Here is a 27599-nt window from a genome sequence, read left to right as displayed (position 1 = left end):
GCGTTACAGCCTGTAACTTACAAAAATATTTTACGCCGGGCTTAAATCTTACGTTACATCTCTTGCATTACACAATGTAATAAACATGTAATGTGCGAGGTAAAATTTTGTTGACATGTAAAAACGTAAATATCAAGTAAAAAATGTAAGACTGAAAGTAGAAAGCAAATAGTAACATCAGATGTCAATATAATTTTAATGTCAATAACTGTAAAATGATTTTCTAGTCTTTTTAAAAAAACATTTTTAAATGTGCATTTTTAATACCGAACGATTATTCTATTTCAGACTGATGATTTTTTTAAAACCCCCCTTTTTTCAGAATTTTATATTGATAAAATAACATTTCTTGTAATTATGTTGACATTGCAAAGTATGGCAAATTAAGAAATTTTCACCAATTGAAAAATAAGCTGTTTTTTTTTAATTTAACAATTACTGGGAAAAATTTGCATTAACCATGAAGTGCCTCAAATTCATCTGCGCATAATCGAAACGAACTTGAATTATGAAAACGAAGAAAATCCAGTACAAATCTAAAAAAAACCAACAATTCCATATAATGAATAACGAAAAATTATTATTTTTTTTTTTTTTTTGGCGTTTTTAAACATTATCTAGGTTTTTTTAAATGATTTTTTTCAAAAACCTTCTAGCTTATTTTTTGTAATTTTTTTTTCAAACACTTTCCATCTTTTCTGGTCCTTTTCTTCAGTCTGATCAAAAGGTGGCAACACCTACTGCTGTGACCTACAAGAAGTACCAAAAGAAAATTACACTAAACCATTTTTTTTTATATCATCCATTTTATTTCATCTAACTTTCATATATAAGTATGTGTATTGTATGTGGATTTGTTTTGTTTTTTATTTGTTTAATTAATTACACGATTTGCAGTTACTTTTGCATCCATTGTTCTTGTTTTACAAAACTGGAGAAAAAATATGAGAAAAACGATGAGAGGCAGTGGACTGGGGGTTACATTTGAGGTCCTGACATATTAATGCATATATTGAATTGATTGAAAAGGGGATTTGGTATGTACATTTTTTTACAGGAAGGAACGTACAATATAAAAAAAAGTATTTAATTTAATAGGCAAAAAAAATTGTCTTAAACCATAAAAAGCCTTGTTCTGAATGGACAACTAAATTAAATCACATTTAGCATATTTTAAAAATGTTGCAAGTCGTTGCAGCTCTTCTTACGCGCTAATGTCTTGTGTTGTTTGCTTTTATATCTTTTAATAAATTAATATTTACACTAAAAAAAATGAGAGATTATATGTTATTGTATGTATATAGATTAATTACGTGTGCTTCTTAGGTGTATGAAAAAAAATGTTTTGCTGGCTTTAATTTTAGGTTTTTTTGTTATTTTAGTTATGAATGTAATGTGTTTAATTTATATATGACTTTTACACTGGGTTGCGTATTTGTGTGTTAAAGCACAGCAACCCTGTGTAAAAAGCTCATTTCATTTCTGCTCGAAATAATGTTCATTGCATTTAGCCTGTATCTGTATATATATTTATATTTATCGTTGTCCTTAGAACAACACATCGATGTACATGTTTCATCTGGGTCCGTGGTGCGCCTGCTCCTGTTTGACTTTCAAGAGAAGCTGCTCCTGCAGACGCACCTCCTCGTCGTGGTCGTCGCAAATGTCTATTTCGGGATCTGCGTCTGCGTCCCCTTCGTTGTCGTTGTTGTGATCGTTATCCACGGGCTCCACCTCCTCCTCCACCTCGCAGTCCTTGTCCAGTTCCATGTCTTCGATGTCGTCCTGCTCCTCCTCCGCCTCGGACTCGGCAATGGTCACGGATGCGGATGCGGATGCTGATGCTGATGCGGATGCATTGGCCACTGCCACTGCTGCGGCGGCTGCTGCGTTCCGGGCATTTGCTGCGGCCGCAACAGCTGCTGCGGCTGCTGCCGCGGCCACCGCCGCCTCAGCGTATCCCGCTGCATTGTGGTGGTGCATGTGGTGCACCTGGTGGTGCTGGTGGTGGTGGTTGTGCTGCTGCTGCTGTTGCTGCTGCTGCTGCTGCAGTTGCTGCAGGTGATGCAGGTGCTGCTGCTGATTGTAGGGATGGTGGGCAGGTGGCCCAGCCGCTGATCCTGCTGCGGATCCCTGCTGCTGCTGCAAGGAAACCTCTGCGCCATGCAAATGGTGCTGTTGCTGCTGCTGCTGCTGTTGCTGCTGCTGTTGCTGGTGGTGCAACAACATTTGGGCGTGCGCCTGCGCCTGGGCGTGCACATGGGCGTGGTGGTGGTGCCCCTTCTGGTGGTGATGGTGCCCATGCCCGTGCCCCTTGGAGCCCGCCGCCGGCGGTGGGGCATCGAAGAGCAGCCGCGAGATCGAGAAACTGGAGATCGGCGAGTTGTGGGTGCTGCCGGCGGAGTAGCTGGTGTTCGTGTCATCGGAAGTGGGGGTCTCCCGGTCGCTTTCGTCGCTCTTCAGCAGCTCGGCGGCCTCCAGCGACTTCTTGTGCATGCCGAGCAGCCAGGGGGCCACCGACTCGTCCTCCTTGGCCGACTTGATGATGGTCTCCGGCAAGGGCAGCGAGTGCCTCACCATTGCCCCGTACAGTCCGTACTCGGCCATTTTGGTGCTGTGGCCCCAGCACTTCTCCGTTTTCCGCCACTTGGCCCGTCGATTCTGGTACCACACCTGCAGGATCAACGAAAAAACGATAGAAAGGGTTACCCCAAATTAGTGACTTATTTTTGCAGGCAGCTCGGATAACTTATCAACTACTATTTCTGGCCCTGCAACTTAATATGCAATTATAATGTGAAAGTAAGTCAATTAGAAGAGCATACAAATGCTTTAATTTCAATATTTTTAGTTGATTTGATTTTAACGAAGAATCAACTTGCTTATTATTACCCCAAATTTTTAAAAAACCATTAAAATATTGTCTAGTATTATTAAATGATTCCATCAGTTGGTAATCAATATTATTAACAACTTGCTAAATAACTCGCTGCAGTTCAAGTTGAACTGCAAATTAATTAAGAAATTATTTGCGCCACCGACAATATTTTTCAGGGATTATCATCAAATCCTGCGTTTGTTCAGTGCCGCACACAAAGGCGTCGACAAAAATCAGGACAATAGCGACCGAAAAACTAATTAATTTACCGGGGGTCTGACTTCGCCCTTTTCTCCCTTTTTTTCCGGCCGCCCCCTTTGACAAGAACACTTGTCACGCATCCCCCGGCTTTTCAAGTACTTATTAGTAACAACATTAGTATTAACATTAAACATTAACAAGAAATGCTGCCAGCCGACAACATTAAACGGTCAATTTTCAATTTTCGCAGACAAGATTGCGGCGGCCCCGGTTTTCCCCTTTTTCCCCTTGGGACAACTTAATCTTCTGTTGTGAAAAGTTCAAGTTTTCCCAGGGTTGCGCTGACGTAGCGACATGTGCCGCAATTCTCCAAGGACCGAATCGCTTTAAATTCCCCGCCACGCGGCTTCGTCCTGTTTTTATTTCTTTTTTTTTTTTGTTCGATTTTTTTGTTATTTCATTTCAGTCGGTGTGATGTCAACATTTGCATTTACAGTTGTTTGCCTTGTTTATTGTTGCACTTGAGCGGCAGCACGAAAAAAGCAAAGCAAAAACATGGCAAATTAAATCTGCTTGAGTTGACAACACTTAACACCCCCTCGAATCCTCCGCCCTCGAAAATTTGTATCTGTAGCTGTATCCATAATGCCCAAGGTTCGGGGTGCGACTCTTCTGGGCGGACAAACTCAATCAGTGTCGCTAATGCCATGATAAATGACTTTTTAAAATGCGCCTAAAAAACAGCTCTGTTATGGAACGCTGCTGCCAAATTTTGGCTTCTGAAGAACTGACACTCTTTAAGAATAGTATTGCTTATATTTAATAAATTTGTAATTTAATCAACGAATTAATTTATTATCGATCAATTTTTACTTTTTATAAACTTAAAATACTTTTCAAGTGTAAAAGCCTTGTTTATCAAGATAATTAGAACAAATTATAATTTTGTTTTTAAATATGTTTTTACGTTTAGTTTTCTTAAATTTATAGACCAAAAGGAAACACTACCCTTTTATTCTCTATGCATATTTAAATGTGTGTTTTTTTGTAAGGAACTGCTGCCAAATGCTGAGAGAAAAGGGTGAGTACACAATTTGTTAAATGCTTCTGTTGCACAGCCACAACCTCTTTTGTTTAAATGTTAATTACATAATTATGCATAATCATTTTTAATTTCATTTTTTTTCTGGGCTGTGTGTGTGTGTTAATATTAACAGCTCATTAAAAGCGCAGGAGAAAAGAAACTCTGAAGTGAATAATTAATGCAAGGAGCAACCAAATTATGCAAAACAAAAAATAAGTACAGATGTTGCAATTCGTAGTTCGCACTTGGCAATTGCTAGTGAGCTAGCTCTTAAGTTTTATAGCAGAATTAAATATACATTTTTATACGTATTACTGCTTTGATTTTATGTCTGCAATTAAATTTAATATTTGCAGGATTAGATACAAGATTACAATTTCACAGCAATTATACTTTGTATTTAACGAACTTTGCCTTTAAAAATTCTTTTAAAATAACTACAGCAGTATAGAAGTATTTGAAAAAGGACTAGCTTTGCCAACAAAGGAGGAAAACTATTTTTAAAAATGTTTTTACAAATTCGAAATATATGTGGATTACTACTTTCAAAACATATTTTCAAATATAGAGTGGTGTAATCTAGCCTTTGCTATATCATTTACAAACTAAAAAGGATAACCGGATATTTGTTGAAACAAGGGGCTTTGAATACTGATTATCCTTTGTTTTTTATTAAAATCTGCCGAATCCTTTTGTTTCTTGATTTTTGAGCTCAAAAATCTCGATATTTTGCTTGAAGCACACTTAAGGATTTTAAAGTAGGAAACTCTTGCTCTTTATTTTTTTCTTTGAAGTGCAAGTGTCGTTTCTTTTGTTTTTTGAAAAATTACAAACTGAAAGTGGCAATTTTGTTGCATTTTGCTTGTGACGAATTGGAACAATTTGAACATGCGGTGGAGTGCAATTAGATTTCTTTGCATTTAATGCACTTTTCATTGTTATAAGTCGCGATTGTTTTTTTTTTCTTGAATGGTCCGCTCTTTGTTTCTGCGTTAACTTTGCTCTGCTAGCATGTGTGCATACGTGTGTGTCCAAATTAGCAAAAAAAAGATAGTAAACAGCAAAGGAGAAGAGCAAAAGAAATTGCAAAATTGGCAGACAATGCAACTTCCAGCTTCGCCATTGTAGCACTTTCAACAGGCGACTTAAATGTCTAATTGCAAAAATTAAAAATGTTTTATAGTCGTAATTTACTCATCCAACTGTTTGTAAAAACACTTCAAAAAGTTTCTAGAAGCATAAATACTGTGATGATGAAAAAATTGAAAAACAGCCCAAATGGTACAAACAAAGATTTTTTTTGATGACCATGTTTTTTTAAGCAAGTCTATGGAATGGCTTTATTGTGATCGTGACGCCTTTGTCGCCTGGACGTTGACTTTTGGCAGTGGTAAAATTTTGGCAACTTCCAAGAGCCAAAAAGCACTTCCAAAAAGCCAACAAGAGTGAATGAGAGAGCACGCTTTTCAAGAGCGCGAGAGAGAGAGACAGAGATGCAAAACATGTTTGGCCATGTTTCTTTTTCTCCGTTTCGAGGGGAAATAATATGCAAAAAAAAAGGGGAAGACTTGCTGAAAAACTCATACAATACGAGAATTGCACGCAAAATGGAATGCAATTAAAAACGGCAGGCAAAAAACGCATAAAATGAGAGAGAAAGAAAGAACCTTTAATGGTGGCGTCGATATTTTCCGTTGTTTTTTGCAAATTTGCATGGCTGCCACTTCCCTTGTCCCACTTCCTCTTGCGCCCTCTTCCTCTTCCCCTTCGTCCTACCATTCTTATAGTGCTGCTAATGATTGCCTCTCCTCCTCGCATCCTCCTTCCTCTTCTCTCCTTTGCCCCTTACTTTTCTATAGCTGTGCGCCATATTTGCACTTAATTGAAGTGTATTTGCATGTGTGTGTGAGTGTTTTGGTTTTATATTTACTGCAGCTCTTCTCTTTTTCATTCTGACGGTGTTTTTTTGTTGTTGCTGCTGTTGCTTCTTTATGCCTTTCAGCCAATTGTGCTTGTTAATTTGATTTTCGCACACAAAGGCAAAAAACAGGATGCACTCACACACACGCCATCTTGCGGCTTTTCAAGTGCTTAATGGAATAACGGGAGTGACGAAAAGTGGGGAACCCCGCAAAATGGTTGATTTATTAAGAGAAAGTCCCCAAACATAAAGGGATGTCACTAAAGTTCTTAATCGCCTAATGATTATATGCTAACCTAGTAAAATGATTAACTTTGTTATACAAAATTTACTTGAACAGTTATACATGTTGATAGAGTTAATTAACTAATGTTGTAGATACAAATTGGCGAGTATTTCTTTAACGGGTATTTTTTGTATTACCTATTTATGATAGAAACACTCTCGAAATTGATTGTATTATGTCACTTTATGCTTCTTTAATTTTGACTTATTTATCTCTTGTTGAGGTTTTTCAAATTGGCAAAGAGTTAATTTTTATAACTTATTAAAGTTTGTATCACCCTCCCAACTACATGATATTGTGGCACTCTTTGCTGTTTTAATTTTGACTTATTTATCCCTTGTTTTCAGGCTTTTAAGTCGCATTCGTTTCAGTTTCTATTGCCGCTGCCGACGTTTTAAAAAAATGTATTTTGCAATTTTAAAGCTCGCACCTCACGAGCTCTTGTATCGAATTTTTGTGGATTTTTTGGAGTGTCGGCGAGTGCCGCCTGCCACGTTTTCTTACTTCATTCCGTTTCCGTTTTTGTTTCGCTACTTGGACGTTGCAATTGCAATTGTGTGCACTCGTAATTACGTAATCAGCAAGGCCTCATTACGTGTGGCAACACTTGCCAAGTGCCATTTGCACTCCCCATTTTCAAATTTCTTTTATGGGGGGCCGCGAAACACTCCCCTCGAATCGAAGCAGCCTTTGATTACAATCTTTGCGAGTCCCGTAAAAAAAAGCCATAAAAAATGGCCATAAAATGGCAGCAGAAAACCGCGCATCCTCAGTCCGATTCTGCAGTGCTACGTGATAGCCCCAGTCCGCCCATGAAAATAAAACCCCAACACAGCAGCCCAAAATGGTGGATCCTTGATTTACTCAGTATCAGTCAAAAAAAGCAAAAAAAAAATAAATGTTGATCTTTTTTTTTCAGATTTTAAAATTTTTAGATGTTCAAAAAGTGCCCGATGATATTATAAGTGCCTTTCCGTTTAAACATTTGCTTCTGCACGTATTCCTAAAAGCTAGTCAGGAGTTGACACTTTAAAATTAGCTTAGTAATCAATCCTGTCCTTGGCAATAACTCTTTTCTTTAGAACCGAAGGTGTTAAATATAAATATATATTCCATAGGTATTTTGTTATAAGTGCTTTGCTCACCTGAATGCGATCCTCGGCTAGGCCGGTTTTCATGGACAGCAGCTCCCGGGCACTGACGTCCGGATAGTGGGCCTCCTTGAAGGCCTTCTCCAGCTCCTCCAGTTGGCTGCTGGTGAAGATCGTCCTGCCGTGGCGCCTCTTGTTCTTCTTCTTGCCACCAGGTCCGGTGCCGCCAGGACCCACCAGGACATCGCCGCCATGGGCGGCCAGGAGACTGTTGGGATTGCCTCCAGCCGCGCCGGCCGCTCCCAGAAACGCCTCGGCGTGATGGGCGTGGGCGGCATGGGCGGCGTGGGCGACATGGGCGTGAACATGGGCATGGCCGTGGGCGTGGGCGTGTGCCTGCGCGTGAGCGTGGTGGGCATGATGGGCGGCGGCGGCGGCAGCGGCATGATGATGAGCGGCGGCCGCAGCAGCCGCTGCATGTTGGTGGGCGGCCAGAGCGGCCGAGTGATGCGGACCAGCGGGCGAAGAGCGGTTGCCGGCAGAGTTTCCGGCAGAGTTGCCGCCGGATGCGGCGGAGCTGCTACCGGAAGTTCCCCCCGATCCAGAAGTACCCCCGCCAGATCCACCATTGCTGGTCGTTGGCGAGCCCAAATGTCCCAGGCCATTGGAGGTCTGGTTAGCTCCCGATCCCGATCCTGATCCTCCGGAACCTCCAGATCCCGAGCCCCCGGATCCGTTGCCCGACGAACTGCTATTTTTGCTGGGCGACTGCTCATCGCCACTGGCATTGGCCAAACTGCTGGCATACTCCTGACCACGTGCGGCAGCTTGTTCTGCGAAAAAAGGGGAAAAAATGGGAAAGAGATCAAGATTAGTTACTGACAGCGGCGTTGGCAATGTTTTGTTTTCAGGGGTTGGTCATCAGCTTTATTTAAGGCAAACAAACCAATAAAACTAATGATAATGATCTAATGATTTTGTATTTTTAAATACGTTCAAATTAAGAAATTCTTTTAAAGGCTTACGATTTTGTTTATAATAATTTGTATAATATGCTCAACAAACAAATCAACAAAACTCGCAGACCTAAAAATATATTAAGGTAAGTTTTAAGAACTTCGTTTTTTTAAAGGCAAAAATATTTCTAAAACTTGGTAAGAGGTTTTTTTTTTATGATTTTGTATTTTAAAATACCTTTAAGTAAAAACTACAATTTTTATAAATTGTAATACCGTATAACAGTAACTGAAAAAGCTTGACAGTTTAAAATATACTTTTGAACATATTAATGCCTTTTAAGGGTAGTTAGTAAAATCATATTTCTAAGCCAACTTGTGACCCCTTTCCAAACGCCACTGTCTGCCTGAATTCCTGGCGCTTGCTAAACACATGTCGTAGGATGTTGCCCCCGATGCCGAAGAGCAACAAAGCCTGGCCCGAAACCAAAACCAACACCAAAACCCAATCCCTGTGGCAAATCCCATTTCCTTTAAATGGCAGACAATGGCGAGCAGATATTCGAGAAGTTGATTTTTCGCACACGATAAAGCGGCAGCTGGAAAATCGCTCCATGGCCCATTCAACTCGATGTGTCGCGTAGATTTTGACAAGTTGCCTGGATTTTTATTCAAATGTCAGCCAAGCGAAGGGTTAAATGTGCTTGTGTTTGCGTTTGCACCTTCCCAGAAAACGGAATCGAGAAAATAGCAACACACACACCCTCAGATGGCAAATATTTTCTTTGGCTACCATGGCTCCTTGAAGAGGAAAGCGAAGGAAGCGGACGAAAGGACGAGAGGACGAGGTCGTCGGTTTCGTGTGCCGGCTTTGTTTTGACAATTAGGGTGTTAGGGTGTTAAGTGGTTTAGCCCTTTTTTCGGTCTCAAATTAAACGGGAATCGGCTTAGGCGTGTTGCACAGGGCGTTCTATTGTGATTGCCAAAAAGAGCCGATCCACAGGAATAATAATAATGACAAATGCGATGAGGATAATGATGATGATGATGAGGTTGACGAACACGAATGTCTCACTTTTCTTTGTTGGGTTTCCAGCCAGTTAATTTGACCAATCTATTATTATCTCTTACAAATAGTTTGATTACTGGGTTTTTGGGATTTTGAATCTTGAATTTAAACAAAAATAATATTAATAAGAACCGCTTCGCTTTGCAAATTATATATGCTTAATAAATTTCCTTAATAAATACAAATGCATTTGGTTATAACTGCCTAAAATTAAGTAATAATTGTCTGATAACTTATAATCATAAAACAAAAACTGCCCAACTGTTCAACAAATTAGGCACATGTTAACGAACTAATTTGGAACTTAATTTACCACCCAATGGATCCTATTCAGTTCCCTATAAATATACACACATATCTTTGGGCGGTGCTTTTATTGCCTGGCTACTTTGGTGGCACAATTAGACACACATCAATTAGCAATTAGCTGGTCAGCGAACGACAGCTGACCAGCCCTCCACTATATGCCCTCTATACATATCGAAGCCAAAGTCAGACCCTCGCAAAAATGCTTTAAAAGCACTCGCACACTTATAAATAGCCATAATAATGGTACATATATATAAAAATATATATATACATTTAAGAGAGAGGGCGATGAGTGGTCAGCCACTTTGGCCAGCTATCGATGTCGTCTACACTGAGAAAAATAAAAAGGCTTAGGCGGTTAGGAAAAGATTGTTTCGAATTAAGAAGAAAGTGTGAAATTTGATTTTATTTTAAATTTGTATATATCTAGCTCTATCTTTTGTTTGCAATATCGAATTGAGGTCTCCATTATTTTTTGCCAGTGTGGAGCTTGGTCTGGTCCAGCTCACTTATTTTCCGTTGAGTTCTGTTCGGTTCGTCAACTAATTTAATTTGCTGCTCGGGTAAGTCAATCGGGGCATGAGTTGCTTGATTTTCTGTTTTCTGTCATGCGATATTTTGCGCCCACCACTTTTCCGTTTGCCATTTTCCTTATCCATTTTCATTCCCATTTCGCCGAGTTTCCCAGAATCGTTTTCCGCCTAAATTAATTTGATATGTACTCGTAGTTCTTTCTCCGGTTTTTGTGGTTCAGAGGATTTTGCGGAGAGTGGGGGTGAAATATATACGGCCGTGTCCTTTGTGTCCTGGCCCTTGGACGTGGATACTTTCCGGTTCCTTTGTGCCTCGATTAATTGTTCAATTAAGCAATATTTTGATCGAATGGCTTTTGTTTTGTGCGGCATTCCATGAATTTCATTAACTGCCCAGCGAAGCGGTCACGATTAATATGCCAATTTGTTGTGCGATTTGTTAAGGTTCGGGCGTTAGTTAAATGGCTACCTGTCTATAGTTTGTATTTGGAAATTTTTTAAAAAATTTATAAATAATTAAAATTTTAGGCTTCATTGCTTTATAATTCTTAAAGATTGACTTGTGTATTAACTAACTTAATCAACTTAAATACCTCTTTTGTTTTCGAAGCACTGTTTAAACTAGAATTCATAAAAAAAAATGTTCCCAACAGTTTTAAATGAGTACATTTTATTTTCGTAATCAAACATATTTTATGTATTTCTAACGCGAATATTTGTTATTTTGCAATGTAACGTTGCATATTTTCCAAAAAAAACATTTAAATATATTATGTTTTCCTTTGTTTAATTTTCGACTTGCCTTAGCTATCTTTTTATATAGTTTGTCTGTAAATTTGGATTTCTTTTTGTTGCAATTTTCAAGTAACCTATCCCATCGAGCGAGTGAAATTTATGGACTCCCCGGGAACTCCTCCTGATAAATGGCAGCCGTCCAAGTAGCAGATCCTGCAAAAAGGACCCCCCGCCATCGTCCACAGACGAAATGTAAAATTACCAATAAAGTCAAATTGAAATTGCCAGACATATTAATAAAAGCCCACCAACCACCGCCATTGAGAGCACCACCGTTTGGCATTGGCATCTATGCCTGTCTTGGGCCTCTTACCAACTCGATAACACTGGAAAAAACGGGGATTTCTAGCTATGATATAGGCGTTATATTAAAATTTCAAGAGATTACATTATCATCAAAATTTGGTTGTAATTATATATAGAATAGACATACTTTCAATTTTTAAGCTTCAAAGATAAGATTAACATTATCAAATAAATTACTTTTTTTTCTTTTTTGTGCTTTATTATACTAAAAAACAAAACAACATCACCTATAAACTAATGGAAATGATAAAGTAATGCTGCTTACTTGAAACTAACCTTATAAAACATTTTAAAAACACCTTAACTATCTCCTTAGCATACTTAATTTTCTTACTTTTTAGTATGATAAGATAAGTATTTTTCTAAGTGTATAATTGCGTAGTAGCTGTGCGATTGAGTGGATGGGCCGCACGGGTGCCACCAGGCGTTGTAAATAGTAGATGAAGCCCAAGGAAACCGACGCCCCCCTTACAAACGATTTAAATTTCCCTCTTCTCTTCCTTTTTTTTCTGCTTTTAATTTTATTTTCGCTGTAGAGAAGAGGAAAAAAAAAGAGAAAAATTTCTGTTGACAGGAAATACACTCGAAATTGGCAATTTTGCATTTACGTTAATAATACTCAAGCGTATTTACTACTTACACTTTTACAAGGAGAGGAGGTTGTCTAGGCGAAAAATGGGTTGGTTTTTTTCTTTTTTTCTTTTTGTTTTTTTTTTTTTTTTTTTCTGGTCCCCAAAAAGAAAAACGCATTTATTTGCGTCAAGGCAACATTGCCCCATTGGGTGGTGCTGCTGGCTGCTTTTCTGGGGGTTGGCTTTTCTCGTCTGGGGCGAATTGCGAGGGCTAAGTATAGCTGAGCCAATATGACGCGCAATTATTTGTAATGGAGACGTAAATAAGTTGAAGAAGCAAAGTGGCAAAAGAAAAATGGCAAGGCAAGTGGGTTGGTGGGCTGGTGGGTGGGTGGTTGTGCTGCTGCCTGCTTTTCACCCAACTTGTTAGTTGTTACACAACGAGAGACTTGCTTTTTGTTTTGGGGTTGCTTTTTCGGCTTGTCTCCCACTTTTCTGGGTGGTTGTTCGTCGCCGCGGGGGAAAGACAATATTCGGGGGTTTTAGGGGGTTTCTCACTGCCGTTTTATGGGGGTTTTTAGAGTTTTTATTTAGAGGAGAGGGGTGCAAAAGTGTGGGTGGCTGGACGTCCCGCAGTTAGCTCGTTAACTCGATTTGCGCTCGCATTTCGCTTTGTTGCTATTCCTATTGCCTTCGCTGTTGTAATAAATACGAAAAGGCGTTGTTTTTCCAAGATGGCGGAACTCCCTGTGTGTGTGTGTGTGTGTGTGTGTGTAGCGTGTGTGCGTGTGTGCGTGTATGGAAGCGGCACAGACAGAGCAAGAGTTTCCACTTTAAGTTTATATAATAGAATAAAAACAATTTGCATGGTTACAGAAAATGCAGCTGTGCGTTCATTAGGCATTAGGATTGCAAATAGTTTACGCGATATTCAATTGTTTTTAGACAAATAATTTAAGTTTTTTTTACTTAATAACGTGATAATTTTTACGTTGGGTGCTTATAATTCCCAACTACAAATAATATTGACAAATAAGTAAGAATAAGGGATTATCTCTGAGCCGAAGTACTTGAAGAACACTTTAAGAAGTATATATTCTTGACCAGAATCAAATTTAGCCAATAATTTCATTGCAAATTTAAATAAAATATATATAATATGTTTAATATGTGAATCCTAAGTTTTCGCAAAATTCCTTGTTCTGCTTGAAACTCAGAGAAACTCAGAAACAACAATAAGAAACGCCAAGGGAAAAGCAACAATCAGACAATGACAATTTAAGGGAAAAGCAGTGGAAAGTAAAAAATGGGGGTGATTTGGGGCTGCGGGCATTTCCCCATTTTGGTTTTGTGTTACGCTTATTTTCCAATTTTGCTGGTGTTTTTTTTTTATTCCCAGATTTGCAGCCATTGATTTTCCGAGCTGTGCTTAAATTTGCTTACTCGCCTTGAAAACCCCGCCTCCAAATTTTGCGCCACCCCACCCAACCACTTGACGCATTGTTGTTGTGTATTGTATTTCGATTTTCAAGCTGATTTTCTGCCTTTTTTCCTTGTTGTTGTTTAGCCGTGTTTTCCTTCATTTTTTTCTTCTACAGTTTTTTTTTTTTGTTGTTTGTTTGAAAGCTTTCCGTTTCTGGTTTTCCATCCATTCGGCAGCGGAGCAGTGAAGCTTGAATGAAATAATTGGGTAGTTAGTGCGATTTTCCTTTCCTTTCGCAGGCCCCTTGAAAAACGCTTCTGCCGTCTCGCTTTGCATTATTCTGCCTTTAATTTGTTTATACGCCCGACACTTGAGTGAGGTAGGTGCTTTTCTTAACTTTTTTCCGCCGTTTTCCTCTGCCGCTGCTGCGCACAAACCATTTCTCCCCAATCCCCCCGTATTTTCACCTTATAATTAGACATTATTTCCCGTTCAGTTGGGTTGTGTAGTTGGCGAAGTGGGCGTGGCTCAAATAGGTGGCTATTAGCTAATGAAATTCAGGCAGCAATGGCATATATCGAGTTACCAGCGATGTGGGGAAATTGTTCGGGGAATTGGGTTAGTGGACTCAAGCCGTGGACTTTGCAGTCGGAGTTTCGAAAACGTCGTTCTTAGTGATAGTTCTGATAATTATCAGCCATTGCTTGTGCTTAAGTGCTCAAATGGCGCTTGAGGGGGGATTGCTTATTGCTTGTCAATGCTAACTAAATATATTGCCCTCAAATAAATAAGTATATTGCTTCAAACAATATCAGTAAATTAAAAAAATAAATTTCCAATTCTGTTTAGGTCTTCGTTGAGCCATTTTCACAACTTGTCCAGGCTGGGGCAATCAATAACAATAACTGTGTCGTCCGCAGTCAAATTATCGATAGAATTTGTGGAACAACCCATTCCCCCAAGAATCAGAAACCAAGCCAAATTGTATGTTTCACTTTTGTAAAATTCATTTGGCCATAAAACGGGTAGTGCACAGTTAGGACCTGAGGACTTTTCGCCTTCCCCCCTCCCCAATTTGGGCCACCTCACAAATTGTCGGTCTGAACGTTGTTCCATTTAAATGGGCAACTAACTCGTAACCGGCAAACCGAACAGCCAAACGACCAACAACCCTTTTGTGGTCTGTCCATTTCGGCTGGCAACGTTTTACAACACTGTAAATGCTGTGCGGAAATAGCGGTAAATATAAAAACACACACACAGGCAGCAGGGTGTTAAAATGCCTGTTTGTGTGTGCTCAAATATTTATTAACCCATCAACACATGCGGAAGTTTTTCCGGCCGTTTCGTTACAAACACATATAACAACCGAAAACTTCAAGCTACCCCCTTTTTCACCTCTTTCCCCGTTTGCATATGTGTGTATTTGTATTTGTATGTTTTTCGGTGGTAACAAATTTGTGTAGCGTTGCAAATTGCTGTCAACAGGGAAATTAATAAAAAGTCAAACGCCTTTTAAAGGCGAAGCAACACGCACCCTCCCCTCCGAACACCCCCGCACCATCCAATGAAATGGGTGCTTGTGTGTTAAGATCGGCAAATAAAATAAGACCCTTAGCAGCTACACCAACTTTTGGGTTCTTTGCGTGGCCATAAAATGGATTAACACGTTTAATATTCAATTTGCGCACACGCAACGCTGTAAAAATACCGCAATGAGTGTGCGAAAGTGGCGCCCGACCAGGGACTCAAGTCCTAGTGAAGGTCTCTCTAGTTTTGGGCATTTTATTCGATTAACGGCAATTTAAGTGCCAAAATTTGTCGGGGTAATTGCAAATGATGATGGGAAATGAAATGAAGCATTGGGGTATTTCCTCTTCCTCTTTGTTTGTAAGACCGTTGATGTGGGCAAAGACATAAATTGGAAAGGTACTCATCGGATGATGTAAGTTACGGATTACAATTAGCATAATGGTGTTTTTACTATATGTTAGCATTTATTTATTACTATATGTTATTTAAGTGACTCTGTGAGAACATACTGTTTATTTTAATTAAAATTATTTAAGTAAGATTAAAGTACTCGCTAAGTGTGGCTCCCAAGTTGAATGTATTTTCCCGGCATTCATCGAATGCTTTCCCAGGGCTCGACATTCTAATGAATCAGACTTCCCAACCATCAATCTTTATTGCCTTACTGATTTTGGCAAATGCATCTTTACCACTGACTGGCTTAAAAATTGTTCATCATGTTCGTCTGCTGTCCATCCATCTAATGCACTTTTTCCCGAATGCCACTTGGCCCCAAATGCTGAATGCTGTTTGCCCTCTGGGGGCTTAACTGCAAAATCATGCAGAAAATGCTTGGGATTGGGATTCGGTTTGGATTTGGATTGGATTGGGCTTAAACTGGCGAACAAAGCCACTTAACTGATGCGCTGACTAGCCTTGTAGGTTTATATAGTTTGTGGCTGGTAGTTGGTAGTTGGCGGACTCCAATCTTCGGCTCCATCTCGGACCCTGAGAGCCAAAAGGCTGGAAAATCCGTAGCTGTATCTGTGTATCTGTGTCTGTGCAAGTTGTTTACACGCCGCTCTCGAGTGCTTCCTAGGAAAATGACGACGACTGCGACTGCGAGTGCAACTGCAGCCTGAAGTGGAGTGGCTGGCAGTGGTAGTGGTCCAGGTTGCATTTGGCTGATCATGCAGCTGGCTTAAATTTTTGGACTGGAGGGACGGGACAGGGTAGGACCGAGCGAGCTCCTTTCAATGCCTGCCACTTGTTGTCATCAATTTCTGGCTCTCTGTTTATCTGTTTATCCAGCGGGGCCACTTGCAGTTCGGTTGCACTTCGCTGGAAATAACATTTTGGGAAAAAAACCCGAACCCGAAATATGAAAACCACGCGTATCATCCGTCCATATTTGTTTTCGTTTCGATTCGTTGAAACCCAAACTAGTGGTTTTCTAATTAAAAATTTATGAAGAAAATAATAGCTGCTCTTTTCGTTCTTGTTCCCATTCTCGTTTTCTCTTTCTTCTAGTTTTTTTTTGAGCGACTCATTGTCACATAATTAACACTTGATATAGCATTTTGTGTACACTTTTTTTTTGACATTTTCCCAGCAGTTTTCTTCTCTTATTTAGGAAAAATGTGCGAAAAACTATCGTATTTCCTTTGTCGGACGGGCAGGAAATGTGCAAGGATTTGTATCGGAAGTGCGTCCTTGCGGGGCACAATAATATCGCAAAAATATCTTACCCCTCGTTCATTATGTTTCTGAAGAGCAAAGATTCATATCGCTTGTGCTGCTATTTTTTGTGGTCTTATTTTCTCTCGGTTTTTTTTTATTCCGTCTACTTTGTGGTAATTATTTTTTGGCTTTCGAAAATTGGTGCGATTGACTTACAGTCGGCGAGGTCACGCGTGAGAAGGAACCTTTTCCAACAAAGATCACAAGTATTGCTTATTTTATACATACATACTAATTACCTTAGGCATGATTAAAATTATAATTGACTGATGACTGCTATTAAAGTTAAGCTTATCATTGTATAAAGAAAGTGTTTATCGAACTTTTACAATCGTTAACCGATATAAGTTAATTTGTTAATTACTCTCAAAGCCGCTTATCCGCTGCATTGTTATTTTTTGTCCTAGGGGAGATACCAATTAGGGAAACCAATTTGTCTGCAATTATTCGCCATTAAGACTAAATCCACTTTTCAGAGCGCAGGGAAAAATTGTTCATGACTAAGTCGGCAACAAGACACCAACACAATGGCCAAGAAAAAGAGGCGCTGACAACCAAATGGCTCCCAGGGCGACTCAGCCAAATGTGTGAAGAAAAATAAAAATACAAAAAAATTCAAGACAAATACGAACAAAATAAAAAAAGGGAAAGAAAAATAGTTTGCCTGTATTGCACGAAGACAGCGATACGGATACAAGGACACAACATACGACAAGGATCTCTCGAGTAAATATTTATTAGAGCCAGTGCCAGAAAGCCGAGGTGAAAAGAGTGCTCCTCAATGGCCACTCAAATTAGGGCTAACAACGTGCAAGTAGCAATTTCGCCGGAGAAAAGAAAATTGAAAGGATGCTCACACTCACACTCACACCCACACCCACTCCATTCTCGATTTTCCGATGTTCCAGCTGCGGTTAACCACTCGAGTCGATTTATTTTGTACACAATTTGCCTCAAAAACTAACGCCCCGTGTCCTGCAGATCCAGGATTCAGGAACCAGGACATTGTAGCCGGGAAAGGACACGGCCACGAACACGGCGTTTGTTGCCTTTTTTACAGCTCGCAAGGAGCCTCGGGGTCTCAACTTCTGCTGTTGTGCAAACAAAGTGCGAATGGACCTTCGGCAAATAGACGACGATGGGCATGACGGACAAGAACAAGTTGAAAAGGATGTGCCAGGATGCAGACAGAAAAATTATGTGCTTACATCAAGCATTTGTACTTGAAATTCAGGTTTATGAATATAGCAGTTAATCAAAGAAATAACGATAATTTACGCTTTTGATTCGTTTTCAATTCAGTTGACATAAATCATAACAATTCATTCTATTTGTTGACTTAAAAGTTTGGATTTTAATTAACAATTTTAAAATTTTGTAAGTGACTTGAATCCTGCGGTATTATTAAATAAATTTTATCATATTTAGGTTTTTTTTAGCATTATCGCTCAGTGCAGAGGTGAAACTAGAAGATAAAGACCACTTTAAAGTGGCTGGCAACAGCTTCCGGAAAGGTCAACAATAAGGGAATAGGTGACGGAATGACGGAATGACAAACGAAGAAATCGAACTGAAGAACCACACAAACGGAATGCCAAATAAACAGATGTAAAGTGTGAAATTTAACAACTTAAGTGCGTGTAACTCTCGAATACAATCATATCTGCGATGTGTGTGTGCAAAATGTGCGAAGAGGAGATGGCCGATTTCGGTGAAAATTGTGCGGGGCGTGGCCATATCTCCGTGAAATTAAGTTCAGAGGCATAAGGAGGTTAAACATGCGCGAGAAAGGCACTTTTTCAATAATAATAGTACCGCAAAAAAAATAAGTTTACATGAAATTATGTTTTCAACAAGCAAGTAACATCATAAAAATGCTTTAAAAATGTTGACTATATTTTGGGTAAACATATATGTCTGTGAAACTCCAAATATTCCCTTATAGATAAGCTTGTATTCCCTTTAGCAAAAGTGTTATAACCATTTACTAGACTTTTTTTAAGGAATGACATTAAAAGTAGAAATTTAAACGGCTCTAAAATTTTATTTCCCATTTTGTGGTTAGTTGTTAATAAGTTACTTATTGATTTTCCTACAAATCTATACAACTTTTAATACTGAACTGAACTGTGCATAAATGCTTGGAGCTTTAATCTCTTTTAATGAAGCGCCACTGGCTATCGCATTTTAATGGATGCTCGTGCCAACTGGAGTTTGCTAATTTCACTGAAAATTATGCGCTTAATTAGCGATACACACACACACTTACTCACACACAGAAAACGAAATCGTGCCTCGAGTGAAGTGTGTGTGAGATTTAACACTTTGCTGACAGGACGGCTGCCGCTCACTCACCGCCCCTGCCCCCTGCCTCCTGCCACGCCCCTACTTCTGTCCCTCCCTCATTCAGTGCGTACACTTGGAGAAATCACAGTGCCATTTAAGCAAACAAAATGCTAAAATGGGGATAAACTTTTACTTTGTTGAATCAAAACGTCAGCTATCGAAAAGGGGATTTTTTTGTATCATAATCAACAAATAATTTCATTCCGATTAAATCCGATTAATTTAAATCATTCCGATTAATAAATATAGAGTATAACTATAGTAAAAACTATTAAAATAGGCTTGTTAATTTCAATGTTTTCAACAAATGTTAAAGTACCAAAAAGTTTCTTATAGGCAAAGTCAGGTAACTTTCGTATGCTACCAATTATTCCGCTTTTATTTGCAACATCTTTTTTTTTCTTTGTTAAACGTCTTTTTTTGTAAGTGCATGAGTGTTATTAATAAGCTCGGACCCCCGTAACATCCCCTTGGCCGACAACCCCGCCCTTTGTCATGTGCTTAATCGTGTCGTTTCATTGTTTTAACTCCGATGAGGACGCAACTCAATTTTCCAACCCCTTTGAGCTTATTAGTGCGCCTATGGGTGGGCAAGGGACGAAGGACCAAGTACGGAGCTCGGAGCACGGAGCACAATCCAGGAGACAGATGCGGTTGCCACTTGGCTGCACCCGTACAGCCGATGCAACAGAGTGCTCAACGCTATGTAGCTCCTTGCCCCCCCGTACTCCCCCTAATTAGCCGCAACTCTTTGCTTTCATACCCCTATTCAAAGTAACTTACTGGCAAAGTGCAGGTGCAGAATATGTTTTTTTGCTAGGTTCCTATCTACAATAAAGCGAGTTCAAAAGTGTCCAAAGTCCTCCGCAAAAACACTCAGACTTGAATAGTTCAAATTGGATTGCTTTTGATCCATTTCAAATGAAGAATAACAGCTTACGGATAGCTAGAAAATTAACTATTCGAATATAGAGCAAATTGACGCTAGGAATATAGGATAAGAATAACAATTCGAATATAAAACAAGGAAAAATAGTTGAGAAAAAGCGTTATCAATAACATATATGTGGATATTGCCATTATAATTGCCTAATGCTTATAATTAAACTAGACAAGGATTAAAAAATGTTCTCAAGACAAAGTGCTTGGTAACTTTTAATTTTGCTTAACCGGCAATAAATCTTATAAAAACAGTGGTTTGGAGAAAAGCCAATTATTAGAGTATTATTTTTCACACAAAAATTCATTAATATTTGTACACCATGTATTAAAAAGATATTTGTTGTCAAAATGACAGAGGGCAATAGTGCCACATAAAAAACAAAACTTTATTGTTGGCTCTATTTTAATTTATTGGATTCGGGGGTATAAGCCAACGTAATAAAAAAAAAACAATTAAAAGAACAAACTTAATTTTGTCAGACAATACAAACAAATATCTTTACTTTAGTTAAAATGACCTAATCATGGTCTTAACGATTGGTCTTCCAACTAAGTATTTAGGGAATAATGATCCAAGCAATGACTTAAATACATGGCCCACCATTTAGCCTTAACTAACTGATAGGATAATTTTTCTTAAATATAGATGGTAATAATAAAGGCTATGTTTACGCCTAATATAAAGGAAGTGTTCTCCTTTATTTGGGGAATTTAGTTTTCTGAGAGTAGAAAACTACACCTGAGGCGTATGCTATTCCGGGCCATGGGCCACTTAACTCACCTGCAAACTGGGCGCCGAAGTGCTGCTGAAAGTGCCCCCGGAACTCGTGGGGCGTACTGAATCCGGGCGGCAGGAATCCCCGGAGATAGGCGGCCGCCGCCAAGGTGGTCATGTGGTGATGGTGGGCGGCCGCCGCGTTTCCCGGATCAGCTGCAGCGGCATATCCGGCGGCGGCATAGAAGTTGGCCGGATTGAAGACGGGCAGTTGGCAGTGGGCGGCGGCCGCCGCCGCAGCCGCTGCAGCCGCCGATAATCTGGAGACATCGGGCGATATCGAACGGGATTCCCTTAAGTTGTCTATAACTTGCTGTTGCTGTTGTTGCTGTTGCTGCTGCAGTTGTTGCTGCTGCTGCTGTTGTTGCTGCAGCTGGCCGGCGGTTAAAGAGCCATTAACGGGCGTACTTGCAGCCGGCGGGGGCGTGGCTGCCGGCGAGGGCGGCGCCTCTGTGGGCGTGGCACTGGCATTGTTGTTATTCTGCTGTTGGTAGGCGCCAAGTCCCAGAATCTCCTGAATGGCGAAGGGCGTTCGCATTTTGGTGGCCTGCATTTTTGCCGACGGTACTTTGCACTTTACTGAGTTACAGCGATTTGAAGTTCTTAGTTTTTTTCGTCAAGAGTTGGAGAATTCCCAAGTTTCTATTTATTGCACACTTTCATGGCAGCTGGCAAACACACGCACACACGAACACAGGAAAAAAAGTTCACTCACGCACTTAGGGTTTCTGTATATATATATATATATATATATATATATATATGTATGTATTATTGTGGTTTAGTTTTTTGTATTTTAGAGTGTGTTTTTGAGCGCTGGAGCGTTCGGTGCGACGTTCGAAAACGAACTGAAATTGAAAAGCGAACTGCACGCCAGCAAAAGCGTCGCTTTTTGCGTCGCTGCCGACGTCGACGTCGCTGCCGGCGTCTCTGCCCGCTCCCACACAAACGGCAAAGCAAAAACAACTCGCAGCGCCATCTTTGCGGGCCAAAAGGGGATGGCAGTAGTTGTGCCATGTGGCCATCTCCCTCTCTCGTGCGCTATTCTCTTGGATACTTCCAATGCAGAGGGGTTATCGTCTATCCTTCTCGTTCTTCCGCACGGCAAAACCCTATTTCGCTCTCTTTTCGTCCTGGAAGTCGCTCACGTACACTGTAAACACTGTGCGTGTGCCGGTTTTGAAGTGTGCGTGTAAATTACACGCGATTTCATTTCGCTCCGAGTTTTTCGGTTTTTCGATTTCAGTTTGTTTTGCGACGCCAATGATGCTATATGTCCTTATATATATAGATATATCTGTGTGCGAGTGAGAGAGTGCGTGTGCAGTTGGAATTAACCTTATTTACGTTTTTTTCTTGTTTTTTGTTTGGTTAATATATGAACCTAAATAAACCATATAGAGGCAAAGATTGAAAATATTGGCTTGCATTGATAATAAGCCGTATTATTTGAAAACCCACTTTAAAAAATGGTTCACTCAAAAATTTCCCGCCAAAATTGCGGTTTCAAAAACTTTATCAGAGTTTTAATTAAAGTTAAACTTTAATATCTTAACATTATTTTATTTCATTGGTATTCAATGATATTTTAAAAAACCAACTTTGCAGTTCAACTGGTTCAAGGCATACTAGTTGTAATCTTTGTAATCTTGATATTTTTTATTATACTCTATGTTAACACTTTGTTAGAAATTTAAAAAATCGACTGAAATACTTTTGAATTTATACATCCGGCATTGATTTTTTGAGCAGAGTTTTGACTTTTCTAATAGATAAGTTTATTAGATTAGTGATTTAAATTCATAATTAATTACTGATTATTTTTCTGTCACAATCTAACGAAAATTCAGCTTTTCATATATTATGCGTTTGTATGCGAGCTGTGAAATCTGTAATACTTGAGCTTACCAGTCTAACTTTCATAAATTAAACCACCATTTGGCTCCAAGATCAATTCGAGTTATGGAGATTTCGAGTCTTGGAACATTTGTTACCTGTGTTTTCATTATCATGACTTACACAGGCTAAAAATCAAATTGGAATTTTGCCAAAAATGTCTTCACTTTCTCTTTAACTTTTAGCGAATTCCCCGCTCTCTCTCCCTCTCTTAGTTCTCTCTGAAAGTTACGTTTTTCCTGGAAGTTTTAAGTTCCCTGCGCTTTTCCGTTTTCCGCTTTCCACGTTTCTCCCCAAATTGCTTGCATTGTTCAGGCCAAAGTTGGTCATGTTAATTAAGCTTCGCTCGTCCCTTCTCATTCCCTCTCCAATATACCCGTCTCTCTCTTATCGATTAGCCGATGCTGCTATCGTCCACTCGCTCCTCCTCTCTACGCGTTTCCCTCGGCCCGGATTGCACTTGCAAACATTAATTAGTCGCATTGCATAACAATTGCATAATCAATATGCCATTTCAATTAACTGCTTGGTTAGCAATTAGTCAGCCCACGAAACCGCCCAACCACCCACGCCTCCTTTTTCTCCCATGTTTTTCCGCTCACTGGATTTTTTTGGAGCCTATCTGCGGGTTATTTTAAGTGACTAGCACTTAGTAACTTAAATTATACGCTAAAACACATATGGGTGGAAAATTAAAATGTAATTATGAGACATTAAAATATTTGGTTGTGATTTTAGATGGCAGTATACAGCTTATTGTGAAATTATTTTTTAGGTGATCTAGTTGACCTTGGTTGTAAAAACACCGAATAAAATTTAAGAATATAAAAAAAACGTTTTATTAACGAATAGTTTATATCAAAAAGACTTAATATATGTAATATATTTACCAACCGACATTTACTTTTATTACGTGAGTTGTATGTACATTTATAAAGCACAACCACTCTTATTTTGTTTGGCTTTCATCTTAACTCTTCAAGTGCACCATTAATAAAACCCATTAAGACTGACAATTTTGACAGCATTCCATTTGCATGACTTATTTTCCGCTTTAATCCTCGCATTTTCAGTCTCAAGTGGCAGTGTAAAATGGCATATAAAATAAATCTAATTGAGGAATGGTAAAGTGGGTGTTGTATGGTGCAGTTTGATAGTTGAAAATGAACTGAAAAGCCTAAACGGAATAAATAAAATAAATATTGTATTTATATTTGCGATACCGTTAATTGCCTTTTTGTATTTTAAGCAGAATGAAAGTATGGCAAAGAGTGTAAACTAAATTCTATAAAATCGCTTTAAGCTTTATGTTTTCATTTTCCACAATTCCTTTTCCTTTGGGATAAGGCCCATCCTTATTTATTTGGGACCCCCAATCCCCCACGTAATTGGTTCGCAGCCGTCCTCACATGGCTTTCCAGTGAAACAGAAGTGGTCAGGACACAAAAGTTCGATAAAAGGAGTTTCCGTTTCGCATTGTCCTCGAGGACTCGAGCATTATTTCATATTTATAATGTAATCTGCACTTGAGCCTCAAAGAGACGGCGCATAAATCACGAATACAAATGGAGGCAGGTTTGGCGACTATTCCGAATATATATGTATATTCTGTATTCCGTATTCCATATGCAGAGCGTCCACTTCATGGACTAAAAGCCTTTGTATGCGGCTTATGCTCATGCTTATGTTTTATTTTTTATTTTTTTATTACAGCGACGCCTTTTTTGTTTGATGTTCGACGGCCACTTCAGATGCATTTGGATTAAGTCGTTTTCATATGTGTTTTCCGCTGGTGTGGGCGCAGCAGTTCCTTGGTTTCAGCTTTTGTTGAATGCAAATGGGAAATTCACTTCGATTATTGGTTGATTGATCCTTTGATCCCCTGATCTTGAGACTCAGGGAGACCCTACCCCAATACTCATTAGGCTAAAAGCCTCGGTGGCCAACTAATTAACCGAGGAGGCGAAAGGAACATCTGCCATCGATTGCATCGCTTTTGGCTTTTTGTTTTTGCTCACTTGTTGGGCTGTTTTAGGTCCCCGGGGGAATTGCACGGCATTGTCTTCGGCCAACTCCGAATCCGACCGCATATTAGCCCCCGTAATGCCCAAAGTTTTTGCCATTGCCATTGCCATTGTTGTTGCTTAGCCAGCAAGGACATTGGCTGGAATTCTGAAAATCCTGCCATTTGACTAATGACAAAACCGCAATCACTCTACGGCAGTTCCATTCGCAAGGATCTGTTGGGGTCCTTGAACATTAAATAGCATAGTGATATTATTAAAACAAGTAAAAACTTGATTTTAAATTTTTTCGTAATACGCAAGCAATCTGTGTGGCTCACGAACTTTCAAACTAAAATATTTAAGCCCATTTAAAACTTTTTAATTTTTTTTTAAATAAACCTTTTTTGTATTAATGTATATTACATATTTTTTATTGCTGGGATCAATTTAATTAATTTAATAAATCAATTGATTTGATGTTAAGCGTATATCTTTATTATTTTGCCATTGTTATTTTCCATAAATAAATATAATTATTATGTTACGAAAATTACTACTTAATTTATTGTCTATTTTTAATTTAGATATCGCCATAAGATCTTATTTCTATATTTTCTAAAACTTTTAAGAGCTTTTTTTAAGATATAAAAGAACTGGATAATAAACAAATTAATGAGTACTTAAAGTAAAATAGAAAACAATTTCACGTCCTCGTGGATAATTGGATACTTGCAGAAAATCCATCCGAAACTTTTAAAATTAAAATTTGCAAATGAAATCCTAACATTTATTTGTACAAAATATTGGTGTATTCGAAGCGAAAGCTAATCAGCGGAAAGGGCTCAAAACATTTGAGAGGTCCCTCAAATGACAGACTGTACCCAAACCGGCACTCCTGTATCCCTGTGCCCTATTATCCTGGCCATTGTTCCATCGTTCCTTCTCCTTTTTCGTTATCCTGGCTGACACGCTCCCAAATGGCGACGTCGCTTTGAGCCACTTGGAAATCGTTAATTTCATAATTACATGTTTCATGCACACGCTCCGAACTCAGAACTCCGAACTCCAAAATGGGGAAGTCCGGGTTGTATATACACATACGAGAATGTGTGTATGTGTGTTGGTTTGCCTGTGCATGTGTGAGTGGCACATAAGTGGCAGCCAGCCAGAAAGCCAACACCATTTTGGCCATAATTTAGTTTTGCCCGTCCATTAGCAGTTCAGGCCACACGAAGTGGGCGGTGGTGGCGCGGGGAGGGGCCTTTGTTGCAATGCCACTCAGCGGGAAATCAGCACCAGGATTGGGTGATGGTTGGTGGGAGGTGGGCAGTCGGCCGGAACCGCCTCGATGAGGACCAAGTGGCCTCGAAGAAACGGCCACAACAAGCCAGTCTACACAAAGAAAAATTCTAGGTAAAAATGTAGATTTTATACACAATACAAACAATCGATAGCACGATCGACTATTTCTATAGTTTAAAACTGGCCTCACATTGACCAAAAGTTTCCTTCTATAAAATAAAATATTTTTAAGTTAAATAATATTAGCTTTACAAGTGTTCCCGTATTAATTATAAGTTATTTGTATATAAATATATGTTTTTCAGTGTTTCACAGTGAGGCACAGTGGGAGAGAGAGAGAGGGAATAAGTGGTGAAAAGAGGCAGAAACAGGGGCAGCGGCAACAGAAGAAGCAAAAGAAGGACGAGTGGATAATTATTAATAATTATCGCATTGACGTGTTTTCGTTCTCAGTTTTTTTTTTTTGTATTTTTTGCTATGCGAGGGTGTGTCCGTAACTTTGTGTGTGAGTGAGTGGTATGTACATATGTAGTAACAGTGGTGTAAGTGGTTTATATAATTGGTCAACTTCTGCTCCATTCCCTTCCAAATTTCCCCTTTCTCGTTGGCCACTTGGCTTATTCTTGCTTTTTCAGTTTCTTTGACTCGAGGGGTTGACACAAAAAAAAAGGACGGGGAAAAGGGTTGCCGGTCATCAGAGGGTTAAGAAAAAGAAGAGGGGGTTAGCTTATGTTCAGGGGTTAACAAGGAGTTTTTAAAAATGATTTGAAGCTTAGGTTTAGGTTCTTGGGCTCCTGATTTTCTAATTTAATAATCCAGAAAGAACCAAATTCCTAACATTAATTAGATAAAATAATAATAATAATAGTTAATAATAATAGTTAAAGAACTAATAATTATTGATATTGCATTAAAAACATTTTTTTAAATCAGTTCTTAGTATTTAAAAGTTTCAATAAAAGCTAATTTATTAGTTTTTACTAATTTTAAAGTGGTTGTATGGCCTGATGTAAGGATATGCAAATAACCATGCTTATTGATGACATAATCTCTGGAATAAGTTCGCTTCCATTTCCAACTTACATATGTCCCCATTCCCCAGGCCTAATCAGCCGTCTCTTTTCAGCGAAAAGGCTGGAAAAACCTTCTATGTTGGACCTTCACCCCTGAGAATAACTCCTCAAGCCCCAACCATGTTTTTATTTAGCTGCGAGCTCATTAAGCTTCAGGCGTATTAAGCGAATTCCGCTTTTTTCAATTATTTCACCAGAAACAACATTTAAATGGGATTCATAAGCGCTCATAATTCAAAATTAATCCCAAACATGAGAGGGGTTTTGTCGGGGGTTGTCTTTGGATTCTTTGTGGACATTGCGCCTAAATGAGCAGCTCACTCTTCAAATGAATGTGAATCTGAATCACAGACTTCAAAAGGGGGCGAAAGTCGGGGTGAAAAGCGGGCTTTTCTTTCACTTTCTGTCGACGTGGCTTTTTCTTTTTGACCATTTAAGTCGGCGCGACCCATACACCAAACAAATTAAAAGTAAACGCTTTTTCAAGTGTTTCTATGTTTCAATGTTATCTGAAGGTTTATTTTCTTAATTACGCAGCTCAAAATGGTGGAGCTCCATGTGACGGCCAATGCCTTTGCAATTA

At 39.2% G+C, this 27599-nt stretch overlaps 1 protein-coding gene across 1 annotated transcript; it reads right to left on the bottom strand.

Annotated features, from left to right (window-relative positions):
- Positions 1–830: 830 nt before the first annotated feature.
- Positions 831–21526, bottom strand: LOC108136328 (hormone receptor 4). The gene is made up of 3 exons (XM_017257430.2): positions 20746–21526; positions 7516–8294; positions 831–2673 (listed from the first exon to the last, which is right to left on the bottom strand). The coding sequence occupies exons 1-3, from the start codon at positions 21290–21292 to the stop codon at positions 1576–1578; spliced, it is 2424 nt and encodes an 807-aa protein (XP_017112919.1). The 5' UTR covers positions 21293–21526; the 3' UTR covers positions 831–1575.
- Positions 21527–27599: the final 6073 nt, after the last annotated feature.

This window comes from Drosophila elegans, unplaced genomic scaffold (assembly GCF_018152505.1).
Source record: "Drosophila elegans isolate 14027-0461.03 unplaced genomic scaffold, ASM1815250v1 contig_149, whole genome shotgun sequence".
NCBI lineage: Eukaryota > Metazoa > Arthropoda > Insecta > Diptera > Drosophilidae > Drosophila > Drosophila elegans.
The sequence above is the reverse complement of the archived record's forward strand: the minus strand, read 5'-3'. Positions and strand labels throughout refer to the sequence as shown.

Coding starts and splice junctions, on each gene's coding strand:
- LOC108136328 (XM_017257430.2), bottom strand. CDS start 21,292: ATGCAGGCCACCAAAATGCGAACGCCCTTCGCCATTCAGGAGATTCTG. Junction 8,295..20,745: donor CTTCGGCGCCCAGTTTGCAG/GTGAGTTAAGTG, acceptor CTTTTTTCGCAG/AACAAGCTGCCGCACGTGGT. Junction 2,674..7,515: donor TAGCCGAGGATCGCATTCAG/GTGAGCAAAGCA, acceptor TTGATCCTGCAG/GTGTGGTACCAGAATCGACG.